At 37.4% G+C, this 15,452-nt stretch overlaps 1 protein-coding gene across 5 annotated transcripts in view; it reads left to right on the top strand.

Moving 5' to 3' along the window:
- Window positions 1–15,452, top strand: part of SLC25A40 (solute carrier family 25 member 40) — a 51,973-nt gene that overhangs the window by 25,073 nt on the left and 11,448 nt on the right. For all 5 annotated transcript variants that reach the window (XM_081800603.1, XM_081800605.1, XM_081800606.1 and 2 more), the window contains 4 exons: window positions 956–1,015; window positions 2,848–2,954; window positions 12,872–12,939; window positions 15,019–15,143. In XM_081800603.1, the coding sequence (XP_081656729.1) occupies window positions 956–1,015; window positions 2,848–2,954; window positions 12,872–12,939; window positions 15,019–15,143 (360 nt within the window). The remainder of the gene's footprint in view (window positions 1–955; window positions 1,016–2,847; window positions 2,955–12,871; window positions 12,940–15,018; window positions 15,144–15,452) is intronic.

Here is a 15,452-nt window from a genome sequence, read left to right on the forward strand (position 1 = left end):
TTTTTTTTAAAGATTTTATTTATTTATTTGACAGAGAGAGACACAGCGAGAGAGGGAACACAAGCAGGGGGAGTGGGAGAGGGAGAAGCAGGCTCCCCGCAGAGCAGGGAGCCCGATGCAGGACTCGATCCCAGGACCCTGGGATCATGACCTGAGCTGAAGGCAGTCGCTTAACCAACTGAGCCACCCAGGCGCCCTAGGTGATAGTTTTTAAGTTGGCTAGTTTATTTAAATAAGATAGATGATTAGAACAAACAAACGTATTGCTTTCGAGTGTAGTGTCTTACTTCAGGTCAGAATGTTAGTGTTGTAAAGATTTTAGAGATCATCTAATATGACTTCCTCATTCTCAGATGAGGAAAAGTTTTCTTAGAACCACCTTTTGGCACTTTTTTCCTACTTGGATAAAATAGCATACAAATTAAAACCATTCTCCTTTACTGTGCTGTTCCTGAATGGAGTAACACTGTGTAGTAGTAAAGATGATTTATGGCTAGCTTACTCAAATCTTCATTATGTATAGTTTTTATTTGATACAGCTGAATTTAACAGATGAGGAAGTCTAATATTGTTTGATTACTGATTACTTGTAATGCAGTTATTCTCAAATTTTTAAATAGACTTCCAAAACATTTATTCTTTACCTTAGATGATGTATTTTCTTTAAAATACTAGTATTTTAGTTTTAATGCTAATGGAGTTATTGTAGAAATATAATAAATGACAGTTTAGTAGTCATGAGAGAAGTAATTACATTGTCTTCTCATTGATCCTCTAAACAGAATTCAAGGGCAAAAAATGAGAATGTTACATTTAAAACCATTTTAAGATAAATAACCTTACTTATTATATAGTCATGAAGAGGGATTGATTTGACATATTTTGTGATTTTTGGACAAATGTCTGTACAATTTACAGGTATCACTTCCTAATTGAAATTTATGTTTCTTCATAGTGACACCCCTCGATGTTGTTAAAATTCGACTCCAAGCCCAAAACAACCCATTCTCCAAAGGTATGTGTACTAGTTATCCTGGAAATGTTATAATAGGCTTTTAAATTTTACTTTATTCATTTTTATTTGAATAATTTTTTTTTGGTTAATTTTTAGAAGTTCATACCTCCTTATACTCATGCAGAAATGTTTTTTCAGTACTTAGTTGTACATGATGGGTTCTAGCCAGAAAACAAATATATATAAAACAGTTATAACACTTTTTTTTTTTTAAGATTTTATTTATTTATTTGACAGAGAGAGACACAGCGAGAGAGGGAACACAAGCAGGGGGGTTGGGAGAGGGAGAAGCAGGCTTCCCGCTGAGCGGGGAGCCTGATGTGGGACTCCATCCCAGGACCCTGGGATCATGACCTGAACCGAAGGCAGACGCTTAACGACTGAGCCACCCAGGTGCCCCAAAACAGTTGTAACACTTTTATGTACCTAATTAAAGCATAGGATGATTTAATATTTGAGTATGTGCCTCACAAGTAAGAACAGAATTCTAAGCATAGGGGTCTTAGAATCTAGCTTCCTCCATAGTCCAAGAGCTGTGCCCATTCTAAAACATTCATCCAACAGTCATCTAACTGTTGCTTGAATATAGTGGTAGGAAATGATTATCAGGCAACTTCGTTAATTGTTGGACAGTATAGTTTATATGAATTTGAAAACAGTAGTTATACATCTTTATTAGATGGGCAAAAATAGCAATTCCTCGATAAATCTTTTACAGTGTTATAAAGATAATGACATTACAAACATGTTTAAAAAGCAGAAAACAGACTGCTTGGACTGTGAGAATGTTGGCTCAGACATAGAAGCCACTCTGATGAACACAGTACTGAGATGGAATGAACAACAGTCATAATTCAGATGGAGGACGGGATAGATGGATTGTAGGAGAAGACTAAAAGGAAAGCAGTTTCCTACACGTTTAAGAAATCCTTAAAAGCAGAAGGAGACACTGGACTTACGTGTTACGAGACTCACAAATATGGTTGACCAGAAAAGATAATTTTGGCAGCCAGGGTGAGTCCAATAATGGGAAAGAGTTGCTATTAGGGAAAGTTGAAGTAAATTAGCTGGGAGCTGACGAATGTCTAGAATGAGCAGTATAAATACAGAGAAAGAGACAGCATAGCACTGTTTACATTGATAGAGAAGTACTTTTTTTAATCATCTATTTTTCTAATTGAGATATAATCTACATATAACATTGTAATAGTTTGAGGTGTGCCATATGATGATTTGATGTATGTATATATTGCAAAAAGATCACCACAGTAAGTATAGTCGGTATCAATCACATCACACAATTATTTTTTTTCTTGTGAAGAGAATTTTTAAGATCTACTCTCAAGTTTCAGATATCCATTAGATTTCTGCATATATGTTTATATATGTGTGTATATATGTATATGTATGTTTCATGTATGTATAGTTCAAAAAAAATTTTGTCTGAATTTCCCTTGGGTACCAGAGTTTTCTTCTTGTCAAATGGAGAAGCTGTACACCCATGTTCTCTTTTTAAAACAAGTTTTCCTCCTTTATATTCCTTGTGCATTCCTTCAAATACCCTAAAAGAATTTATTTCTGTGTGCATTTGCTTACTATATTTCTGAAAACATAAAATTCATCAATTTACTCACTTTCACCACTTTGAGTTTAGAGGCCAGTGCTTTGTCATTAAGTAAATCAATTTGTTTTTTTAATCCTAAAAGATGAAAACAAAGTTGTATCTCTTTCCATAATCTTCTAGTCCACTCATTGTACTTTGAACTTGTTCCTCTGTAAAAATAGTACAGTTATGTGAAATAATTTTTGACTGTTGGGACCTTCTTTGTTAGGAAAATATTTTGTGTATAGTAATGGACTTATGGATCATCTATGTGTCTGTGAAGAGGAAGGCAACAAAGCATGGTATAAGAAACCAGGACGTTTCCAGGGTACATTGGTAAGATTATGTTATTTATAATCACATTATGTTTTCTGTTTTTATATTTAATCTATGTATGAAAGATTTTCCAATTGCAGGAGAGTATTAAGTCCATGATATAGTTAGCACACTTATTCACAGTTAGAACGTAGATGTTGAGGCAGGAAAAGGGAGGTACTTCTTTGCTTTTAATTAACTTATTAACTTTCATCTTCTCATGTTTTTTTATGTGGAAAGAAAAAACAGAGTCAATTTTTTTAAACATTTTTATTTTTAAAAAAATATTTATTTATTAGAGAGAGATTACACAGATGCAAGGGGGTTGGAGGGGCAGAGGGAGAGAGAGAAAGAAAATCCACAAGCAGACTCCCTGCTGAGTGCGGGGCCTGACTCTGGGCTTACTCCCACAACCCTGAGATCATGACCTGAGCCAAAATCAAGAGTTGGCTGTTTAACCAACTGAGCCATCCAGGTGCCCCTAAACTATTTTATTTTGACATAATTGTAGATAATATGCAATTTTAAGAAAAATATACAGACAGATCCCATGTACCTTTTTCCTCCTTCCCCCCAGAGGTAACATCATATGAAAGTAGTACAATATCATAACCAGATATTGACTTTGATACATTAAAGGTATAGAACAGTTCCATCACCACAAGCATCCGTCCTGCTTCCCTGTTACAGCTACCACCATTTCCTTTGTGCTCTCAGCTGCTCCTCGACTCCTGGCAGCCACTAATGTGTGCTTCATTTATATCATTTTCTCAGTTCAAGAATAGAATCAACAAAAATAACATTTTTGAATTAGTACTTTTCACTTAGCATAATTATCTGGAGATTCATCCAAGTTGTTACATTTATCAATAGTTTGTTCCTTTTATTGCTCACTAGTTCCATGGTATTGATGTACCGGTTTGTTTTCTGGGTTGTGGCCAGTTTTGAGCTGTTTCAAGTAAAGCTGCTACAGGGGCGCCTGGGTGACTCAGTCGTTAAGCGGCTGCCTTCGGCTCAGGTCATGATCCCAGGGTCCTGGGATCGAGCCCTGCATCAGGCTCCCTGCTCAGCGGGGAGACTGCTTCTCCCTCTCCCACTCCCCCTGCTTGTGTTCCCTCCCTCCCTCTGTGTCAAATAAATAAATAAAACCTTGAAAAAGACAAATAAAGCTGCTACATAGATTCATTCTCGAGTTTTTGTGTGAAAGTAAATATTAAAACAACAACAAACTACTCACTGTTTTTCTCTGGGAACACTCTATTTACAACACTTCTAAACCAGATATATGGGTTTTTTCCTCCGTGCCAAGCAATTCCTCAGTTATCAGTGAACACCAACCAGGTATCCTAGAGTTTAAGTCAATACTGACGCCATTAAGACTGCTCCCATTTCAGATGCCATTCACAAGCCAGGTTGTCACCCGTGTTTCTGATAACTGGCTATAAATCAGAGGTTCCCACAACCCCCTTCCTGGATTCAGTGGGTTGCTAGAATAGCTCACAGAACTCCAGAAAACAGTTTACTAACTAGATGACCAGTTTTTTATGAAAGGATACAACTCAGGAGTAACCAGTTAGAAGAGATGCATAGGGCAAGGCTTGGGGGGTGGGTGTGGAGCTTCCCTCTCTTGGTGTGTCACCCTCCTTGTACCTCCATGTGTTCACCAACCTGGAAGTTTCCAGACCCTGTAGTTGAGGGATTTTTATGGAGGCTTTCTTATATAGACGTGATTGATCAAATTTATTATGAATAACAAAAGATACTCTTTTCACCTGTATTCTCTGGAGCTATTTTAGGACTGAGAACAAAAGGCTGAATATTATAACAAAAGATGCTTCCGTTGCTCTTTATTAATTAGGAAATTACAGTGATTTTAGGAACTGTTTGCCAGGAACCATGGACAAAGACCAAAATGTATTATTTCTAATTATAAATCATACTATCAGCATAAGTCTTCATTTCTCTGGGATAAATACCCAGGAGTGCAGTTGCTAGGTCATATGGTAGTTGTATGTTTAGAGTTTAAGAAACTGTTTTCTAGACTGGTGGTACCATTTTACATTCCCAGCAGCAGTGTGTAACTATTCTAATTTCTCCACATCCTCACTAGCCTTTGATGTTGTCACTATTTTTATTTAGCGGTTTTGAGAGATGTGTAATAACTCACTGTGGTTTTAATATGCATTTCCTTAGTGGCTACTGATACCGAACATCTTTACATATGCTTATTTATTAGTATATCCTCTTCAGTGAAATGGCTCTTCACGTCTTTTGTCCATTTTCCAATTGAACTGTTTGTATTTTTACTATTAAGTTTTGAGAACTCTTCATAAAATCTAGACAATAATCCTCTTGAGAGTGGATTTGCAAATATTTTTTCTACTCTTTTTTTTTTCATCCTCTTAAACAGGGTCTTTCATGGAGTTGAAGTTTAATTTTGATGTTCAATTTATTATTTTTCTTCTTGCTTTAGGTGTCAAATCTAAGAATGCTTTATTTATCTTTAGACTGGAAGATTTTCTCCTGGTTTTTTTCCTATAAGTTTTATAGCTTTATGTTTTATATTTAAGTCCTTGATCCATTTTGAGTTATTGTTATAGGAGGTATGAATCTGAGGTTGACCTTTTCATTGTTTTTGTTCATTTTGCCTGTGAGTATCCAGTTGCATTTGTTGAAAGCTGTCTTTCCTCCAGTAAGGTGCTTCTGCACATTTGTCCACAATCAGTTGGGCATACTGGGAGGATCTGTTTTTGGGTTCTTTATTCTTTCTCATTTATTTGTCTATTACCTATATCAGTAGCACAGTCTTAATTACTGTAGAAACATAATAAGTCCTGAAAGACTGATTTCTCCCACTTTATTCTTATTTTTCTTGTTCAAAGTTATTTTAACCATTCCTAAAATTCCTTTGTCTCTTCATATAAATTTTAGAATAATGTTTTTATATCTATAAAAAAGTCTCGCTAAGATTTTTATAGAAACTGTGTAAAACCTAAATAACATCTTTACTGTGTTGACAATGAACTGAGTTAACAGGAGAAAATCAAAGTTAACTATGTATGTATTTTTCTATAAGAAAATGTAGCCCATAGGCAGGCAGTTGAGGTTTATTTGTCATCCACAGTTAAAAAGGGGAAAGGGTCTGGGGTTTCACAAGGAAGGAAGACAATTCACTGCAAGATGAAAAAGTAAATGTTTGGCAAACAGATGTGTGCTGGGCCACACAGAAACAGTGGGACACAGAGAGGAATTTTAACAGACAGGATCCTCCCTACCACACCTAGTTTATATTACACTATAGTTATCTATGGTGATAGCTCCCTTCCTAGAGCAGTTCCTCTTTGTAAAGTCTTTTAGACAGAGGGAAGGTCAAAGGTTCTTCCTGAAGCTTCTGTTTCTTGAAAATATTCAGCCTAAAATAATCTGCATGCCAAAGAGTTGCATTTTGTGGTGCCAAATTTTGCTCCCCTATAAAAGCATAAAATTGAGTCATTTTTTTTAACTACTCTGTCAGTTTTTATCTTTAGTTGATGTATTTAGACTATATTTAATAGAGTTACAGGTACTGTAGAACTTAACCCTCATTAAAAAACAAAATTCAGCTGAGTAAATTTGAAGATCTAATTGGCTTTATTCAACAATTCATGATTTGGGCGGCATTGCATCTAGCAAGTAGAAGGGAGCTCTGATGAGACTTTATAGGCAGAGGACTTTTATAGGCAGAAGAAGATGGGGCAAAAAAGTTATTATTCTAGCAGAGAGTGGATTGTTACAGGCAATGTAACAATCTTTTGAGGGAATTTGGGGGGTCTCTCAGGCAGATTACTAACTTGGTAATTATACATTGGTTAAGGTCATGTTCTTGGGAGAGGCTGAAACTGCAGTTAGGTTACGTACGTTGGGGTTAGCATAAGTGACTCCATTTTGGGCCTGTTGTCTCATTGTTAACAGCCTGCCATTTCCTTTTTTGGTTTTGTTTTTTTAAGATTTTATTTGAGGGTGCCTGGGTGGCTCAGTCGTTAAGTGTCTGCCTTCGGCTCAGGTCATGATCCCAGGGTCCTGGGATCGAGTCCCACATCGGGCTCCCTGCTCGGCAGGAAGCCTGCTTCTCGCTCTCCCACTCCCCCTGCTTGTGTTCCTGCTCTCGCTATCTCTCTCTGTCAAATAAATAAATAAAATCTTTAAAAAAAAAAAAAAAGATTTTATTTGAGAAAGAGAGAGGGAGGGAGGGAGTGAGAGAGTATGAGTGGAAGGAGGGTCAGAGGAAGAGGGATAAGCAGACTCCACGCTGAGCAGGGAGCCCAGTGCGGGGCTCGATCCCAGGACCCTGGGATCATGACCTGAGCCAAAGGCAGACGCTTAATGACTGAGCCACCCAGGCACCCCTTCTCTTTGTTTTCTTTTGCTGTTTTATTTTTCCTCCCTTCTATGCGTTACTTTAGAATTTCATCTTTATAGAGTTTTTGTGTGTATATTTCTTTGCTGAGGCTTCCTAATTTTTCATTTGTTTTGGATGTGTTCATAAATGATCATTCAGTGATTTTTATGTTGACCCCTTTAAAATCTACATCAGATAATTTTAATACTCTATCTCGTTGGCGTCTGTTGTCTTTTTTCATTTAGTTAGACATCTTCTTGGTTCTTTGAATGACAATAGATTTTTTTATTGAAACCAGGAAATTTTGCGTATTACATTGTGAATCTCATTTAAACATTCTAACTGGCTTTTTTGACACTTACCTCAGAGGAAGAGGGGTGCCACCTTGTTAGTGCTGGGTATAGCTGGAAGTTCAGGTTTCTCACTTAGCATCCACAGACACACTGTGTTGTGGAGAACCTCTTTACTGTTAGACAGGTGCTATGATCTGAATGTTTGTGTCTTGTCTACCCCAAATTCATATGTTGAAATCCTACAGCCTGAAGTGATAGTATTAGGAGGTGGAGCTGAAGGTGATTAGGTCATGAGGGCAGAGACCTAAGGAATTAATGACCTTGTAGAAGAGGCCCAGAGCGTCCTTGCCCTTCGACCATGTTCTGATACAGTAAGAAATCAGAGACCCTGATCTGGGACTTCCAGCCTCCAGAAATGTGGGATATAAATTTCTGTTGTCTATAAGGTACTTGGTTATAGCAGCCCAAACAGATTGAGAGCAGAGAGGGAGTTCTGGCTTACCTTATCGTTTGCACGGACACTGGTGGGGTGATCCCACTCCTCCCTGTTCTTCCCCCGCCCCTCTGACACTACCAGTAGAATGCTTACCGTATTCATCTTAGTTATTTAGATTCCCAGTCTGATACTTCTAAAATCTCTGCCATATATGAATCTGGTTCTGACACTTGCTCTGTCTCTTCAGACTGTGTTTTTTTGCCTTTCAGCATACTTGTAATTTCTTTTGTTGAAAGCCACACATGTTGTATTGGGTTAAAAAAAACGGAGGTCAATGCAGCTTTATTGTCAGGTGATAATGTTTATCTGATTACAGGTAAGGCTGTGTGAACTGCTTGTCGTAGCTTTGTTGTCAGAGAATAAAATTCCCTCTGGTGTCCTCTTTTTTGTCTTGCCTGTTATCTTTGAGTTTCCCTAGAGACTGCTCACACAGAATCTGAGGCTTATGGTTCGTCAAATCTGTGATCCTCTGTTGTTTTACAAAAGCCCTAGAGATGTGGTGTTAGGTAAGGAGGAAGAGAAATATTCTATAGTTCTGTGATTAGGTCTTATTCTTTAGGAACATGAGTTGGGTGTTTCCCTTGCCCCAGGTTGGTTAGATTTTGGTAAAACTGCAGTGGTTTAGGCTCTGATAAAATATTTTCCCTTGAGTATAGGCTTTATTAAGGAGAATACAGGTTTGGGGTATATTTCAAAACTGGTTACATTTCCCCTTCCCCCTGGTGGAAGCAGGAGGAGATTTTTCTCTGATCATCACAGTGAGAATCTGGTAGGACTCATAGAGCTAAAATTCATGAAAGTGGAGAGGCCCCCCTCAGTTTTTGATCCTCACGTTAATATACACTGAGCTTTCAGCAATTTGTTATGTATAGTTTAAAGCGTAGTTATTAACATTGGTTCTAAATGCAGGCTTCCACTCTAGTAAGCTGTGAGTCTCTGTATCTGTTTATCCAGTTTTCAGGGTAGCAGTTTGCCCTGTGGCTTCGATTATTTTATAAATCTAAGAGGAGTTGTTAATTTTTCAGTTTGTTGAGCTTTTTTCTTGTCCTGAGGACAGAAGTGGCAACTATGTCCTTCAGGGCGCTAAATTTGATGTATCCCAATTTTTTTTTTTAAGATTTTATTTATTTGACAGAGATAGACAGCGAGAGAGGGAACACAAGCAGAGGGGAGTGGGAGAGGGAGAAGCAGGCTCCCCACCTAGCAGGGAGCCCAATGTGGGGCTCAATCCCAGGACCCTGGGATCATGACCTGAGCTGAAGGCAGACACTTAATGACTGAGCCACCCAGGCGCCCCTGATGTATCCCAATTTTTAATATCAGTCAGTTGAAATATTTTCTAATTTCCCTTGTAATTTCTTTTTTTGCCATGGTTATTTAGAAGTGTAATATTTAATTTATTAATAATTGGATATTTTCTAGAATCCTGTTGTTTCTGATTTCTACTTTTATTCCAGTCAGAGGAATATACTCTGTAAATTTACAGATTTTTGAAATTTATTGAGTCTTGCTTAATGGCCCTACTATGATCTGTCTTGGTGAATATTTTATGTCCACTTTAAAAACCTATATTCTGCAATTGTTGGGCATATAGTGTCCTGTAAACCATCAGATCAGGATGGCTGATACTTCATTTAGATCTTCTAAATTCTTACTGATTTTTTTCTTCAATTCTGTCAGTCACTGAAAGAGGATATAAAAATCTTCAATTATGATTGACTTTGTTTTCGCTTTGAGTTCTCTTGAGTTTGCTTCATGGGTTTTGAAGCCATGTTTTAGGGACATATACATTTATACTTGATACCTTTTTCTGATACATTTTATTTTAATGAAATGTGTTTCTTTTTATCACTGGTAATGCTCATTATCTTGAAATCTTTTGTCTGATAGTAATGCAGCCACTCCAGCTTTCTCCTAGTGTTTATAAGGTGTATCTTTTTCCATCCTTTTTCTCCAAGACAACATACAGCTGGGCCTTGTTTTTTTTAGTCCCCTCTCTGACAGTCTCTGATTTTTTTTTTTAAGAGTTTATTTATTTATTTGACAGAGAGAGAGACAGCAAGAGAGGGAAAACAAGCAGGGGGAGTGGGAGAGGGAGAAGCAGGCTTCCTGCAGAGCTGGGAGCCCGATGCGGGGCTCGATCCCAGGACCCTGGGATCATGACCTGAGCCGAAGGCAGACGCTTAACGACTGAGCCACCCAGGCGCCCCAGCAATCTCTGAATTTTAATTGGAAAACTTAGTACTTGGCTTTAAAGGACTTCCTAACGTGGTTGGGTATCAGTCTCCTATCTTTGTTTTTTGCTATTTGCTCCCTCTGTTGTTGCTTTTTGGTTTTCTTCTCCTTTCTTGCCTTCTTTTTGATTAGTTGAATTATAATATTACATTGATTTCTCTATTCCCATTTCTAGGGAGACAATTCTCCCAAGTCTTTCACGTTTCTACGTATCTTGTGAGCAAGGTGCTGACTGCCCTTAATATTCCTTGCCATCTTTTCCAGGATGTTTGTATAGTGAATAACCTTGGAAGATACAGTGTCTCCCTCTAGAGCAAAGGGAAGGTGTCCTCACTCCCATTACAGAGGATTTGGGTCCCCGCAGGTCAGATTTCCCCTGCTGTAATGCAGGCCGCTGTGTGTTCGATGTCATCCAGACACCCTCATGTGTCCTGTGGAAATTGGGGCTCAGGAAACTGGTACAGAAATGCTGGTATTCTGGCTACTGCTGTTCCTGTGAGTAATAAACTGTCCGTTACCTCTTCAGCCCGAGATTCTTGCCTTCGGCCAGCTCTCATAGTAATTTGTAAGTAGGGTCCATGTACTTAGACCCCGCATGGTTCTTGACAGCATTCTCTCTGTCCTCTTTCTTGGTGCTGTGGCTTCATGTACATTACAGATTCTGCAACTCACTGTTAGAATTTTTTTATTTAAAGAGTCATAGCTTTTAAAGTAGTTAAAAGAAAGGGGAAAAATAATTTTTTTTTCATATATAACTGTATATTTACCATTTCTTCTTTACTTCCTTCCTTTTTTGAAGATCTTAGTTGCTTTTTGTAGCATCGTGGACCTTTTTCCCAAAGAGCTTTTTTTCAGCATTTCTTTCATGCAGGTATTTTGGCAGTTTTTCTCTCAGTTTTTGTTCTACTGAAATGTCTTTGTCAAGCATTTTTGAAGCCTATTTTGGCAGCATACAAAATTCTGGCATAGTTTTTTTCAGCGCCTTAAACATGTCATTCATTACATTATCTTGGGACCTTCCCTGTGTCTTATGAGAAGTTAGCCTTCATTTGTTTCATCCATTCTCTAGATGTGTTTTGTCGTTTTGCTTTTCCTTTTCTGTTTTCATTGTCTGTTTTTATTTTGCTTGGGATCTTTTCTGATTTGGGGCTCTGTAAATTGATGTCTTTCACATATTTGGGGAAGTTTTGGCCATCATTTCTGTAGGTTATTTCCTGTCCTGTTCTCTCTCTTTTCTTCTGTGATTCCAAATAAACCTGTTTTACCACTTGATGTTTCCCATCAGGTCCCTGAGCTTCTACATTTTTCTTCATTCTTTTTCCTCCTCCTCCTTCAGACTGAAGATCTGTCTTCAAGTTCAGTGACTCTACTTGCTGTTTCCTTTCTGCTGTTAAGCCCACTTAGTGAATTTTTCATTTCAGGTTTAGAATTTTCATTTGGCTGTTTTTTATGGTAACTATTTCTGTGCTGAAATTCCAGATTTGTTCAGTCATTATCTATATATCATCTTTTAAGTTTTTGAATATATTTATAATAGCTCCTTGAGAATTCTTGCTTGCTAGTTGTATCATCTGAAATTTCAGTGTTGGTTTCTCTTGACTACTTTTTCTTTATGTATGGGCACATTTTCTTGTTTCTTTTTATGTCTTAGGAATTTTGATTGTATAGTGGACATTATGAATGATGCATTGTAAAAACTCTGGATTTCTTTTATATTCTTCTAAAGAGTCCGTTTTGTTCTAGAAGGCAGTTAACTTTGGCTGGATTCACACTCCAAAGTCAGGCTCCCCTGTGTTGGTTTGCAGCTGAAATTTCCACTCAGCCTTTAGCTGCTGCTTTTTTGTTGTTGTTGTCGTCTTTGTTGTCTTGCTCTGGGATTGCATAATTTATTGGTGAGCCAAGTTTGGTGGCTGATTTTGTATGCAAACTTTGGGGCTTGTGCCTTCTGTAGTGCCTCCTTTTCCTACCTAAGTTTCTGAATATTCTGTCAGCCTGGACTCTGTGTTTGCCATGTCAAGCAAGTAAATGTGCTGTTCTTTGCCACTTCTGCAGACAAAAGCTACAAATTTGCAAATCTCACTCCTTGCTCTTTGTCTTTAACAACAGACTTCCCACTGATTTTTACCTGCAGTTTGATTCCTCTCCAGAGATTTCAAGTACTGGGTTTAAATAATTTTTTCTCAGATTCTGTAGTTGGTCAAGAGAGTTAATCTGACCTATTTCTCTGCCATTACTCAATTTCCTTTTTATAATAATCCTTTAAAAACTAGGCATCTAAGCCCTAAGTAGAACACTCTATAGCTGAGTAACATAAATTTTATCCTGTGAACAGCAAGTATCATTCAGAAATGTTTTACTTGTATTTGAAAGTTGAGGAAAATTTTTTTTTTTTTAAGAATGGATATAACATAAATCTGAGAAGCTCACATTTTGGAAATGAATGCTTGAAAGAATAAAAGTACCAATCATTTATCAAAAAGTTTATATATCTGGTTCAAGGATATATTTTGACTACTATTTTCTATTATAATTTTAGGATGCCTTTTTGAAAATTGTTCGAAATGAGGGCATTAAATCCCTGTGGAGTGGCCTTCCCCCAACCTTGTAAGTTGCAATTTAATATTTTCTCACTAAATGATGGTTGCTGTTTTGTTTTGCCTTATAAGTGGCATGGTTGGATAAAATTGTGCATTTATAATATTGGGACTTTTTCATTTTCTGAAGCATTGTTTTGTGAGTCCCACAACCACCCACACATTTGATGATTTGTTAGAAGGACTCACAGGACCTAAAGACTGTTATACTCATGTCTGTGACTTACTACAGCGAAAGGCTACAAAGCAGAATCAGGAAAGGAAAAGGTACAACAGTAGCTGACCAGGCAGGCATAAGGCTTCTAGAGCCCTCCGGTGACATTCCATAGGACAGGCTTATTCTTCCAGCATTGAACTGCAGTGGCATGTGCAAAGTGTTTGATGGCAGAGTCTGGTGCTTATATTGGGGATTGATGACATAGGCAAGTTCTTTCTTTGTGACCACCTGTGATTACCAAGACCCAAACCCCCCAAAAGAAAGCAAATGTTTAGAGGCGCCTGGGTGGCTCAGTCGGTTAAGCGGCTGCCTTCGGCTCAGGTCATGATCCTGGGGTCCTGGGATCGAGCCCCACCAGCAGAGAGCCTGCTTCTCCTTCTCCCTCTGCCTGCCACTCTGCCTACGTGTGCTCTCTGTGTCAAATAAATAAAATCTTTAAAAAAAAAAAAAAAAAGCAACTGTTTACCAAAGTCACATCATTTGCACAAAACAACCCAGACAAGTTGATTTTGTACTCCAGACATACCAAAAAAAAACCTTACTATATGGAATATTCCAAGGGCTACATTCCTTGGAATTGGCCAAAGGTCAATCATGCAAAAGGTCCCCCTGAAGATAAAGAAGACTTGAGCAACCAGGCCTGCTGTGGTAAGTCTTTGGTGCACAAGCATAATTTTTTTTTCATTTTCAGAAATTAAGAACTTGGTGTTACTTTTTTGTTTGTTTTACAAAAATAATAAGAGATACTGTGACATATATACTTTCCCTTTTTTGGATAATTTAAGTTCTCTACTAACTAGCTATTATATGAGTTAATATGATAAACTAGTAAGGCTGAATGTAAAAATCCCAAGTAATACCTTTTTTTGCTTCATTTCTTTTTGATGTATCTTTTTTGTGGAGCAATTAGTCACTTTGAGGCATACTTTTTTTTTTTTTTAAGATTTTATTTATTTGACAGAGAGAGCGAGAGAAGGAACACAAGCAGGGGGAGCGGGAGAGGGAGAAGCAGGCTTCCCACTGAGCAGGGAGCCCGATGCAGGGCTCGATCCCAGGACCCCGGGATCATGACCTGAGCCGAAGGCAGATGCTTAACGACTGAGCCACCCAGGCGCCCCTGAGGCATACATTTTAAACAGTGCCTAAGGTGATCAAGTTAGTGGCTGATCCAAGCCCGGCAGTCAATTCTATTTCTAAATTCTCATCATCAGACTTCACTATGGAACATTAGGCATTTCAAAGTATGGTCTGTGAATGTCCCTTAGTCAGACCATAAACATAAACTGGTTTCTTGTTGTATTAATATGTATAACATGACAGTGCCTGCAACTTTGTGTTTAATTTTATTAATAATTCCCTTTTGATGATTTCATTTGAAAGAATATGTCACTGGAATTTCCTCAAAACTATATATATTCTAGCAACATTAATTGTAATTTATTTCTAGATACAAGCAGGTATGATGCTCTGTCCAAAGTTCAAAAATATTTTACAAATGCTCTTGTATTTTTTACTTCAGGGATTTTCATATTACAGTGAATGTAATTAGGAAGGAAGATTTTTGGGAGACCAGTAACAATAGAGCAAATCAAGGAGGTAGTCTTTAGTCTTTTCCCATTTATGACCTGAGCAAGTGCTCTGTAACTTATCTTTACAACTAGACTCTAAACTATAGGGCAGATACTATTGTACACCTTTTTGTTGCCTAAATTAAACACTAATAATTTTAAAAGAAAAATCGATCTCATTGGCTGATTTGTTACGGTTTTCAGCTTATATATAATATAAGGATTTTAGCTTATATTTAATAATAATACATTTAAGCCTTTTGACAGTTTTGTATACATCTTTTTGTTGGTGTTTTTCGAACAGAGTGATGGCAGTTCCTGCCACAGTTATTTATTTTACCTGCTATGATCAATTATCTGCTCTCCTGAGATCAAAATTAGGAGAAAATGAAAGTCATATACCAATTATTGCCGGAATTGTTGCCAGATGTAAGTAATAAACTTACTGTATTTTCATTTTGATTTCTGTTTAAAACTTCTTTTACAATTTTGACAGTCACAGATAATTTTGTAGAAAATGCAGAGTGTTGGTACATTTTGCATTGTAGCTTGTACTAATTTGTTAATACCTATACTCTAGAATTCTAGTCATATAGTATGTAGCGATTGCCATCAGAATAAGATGGAATCAAGCCATCCCTATTGAATCTTGGACAGAGAGTTTAGACTTTAGATTCTAGATTTTACAATGACATCAGATGTCAGATATCAGATGTCAAGTTGATGTCAAATTGATGC

Source organism: Leptonychotes weddellii, chromosome 12 (assembly GCF_054177405.1).
Source record: "Leptonychotes weddellii isolate Sample4059 chromosome 12, ASM5417740v2, whole genome shotgun sequence".
In the NCBI taxonomy this organism is placed as follows: domain Eukaryota; kingdom Metazoa; phylum Chordata; class Mammalia; order Carnivora; family Phocidae; genus Leptonychotes; species Leptonychotes weddellii.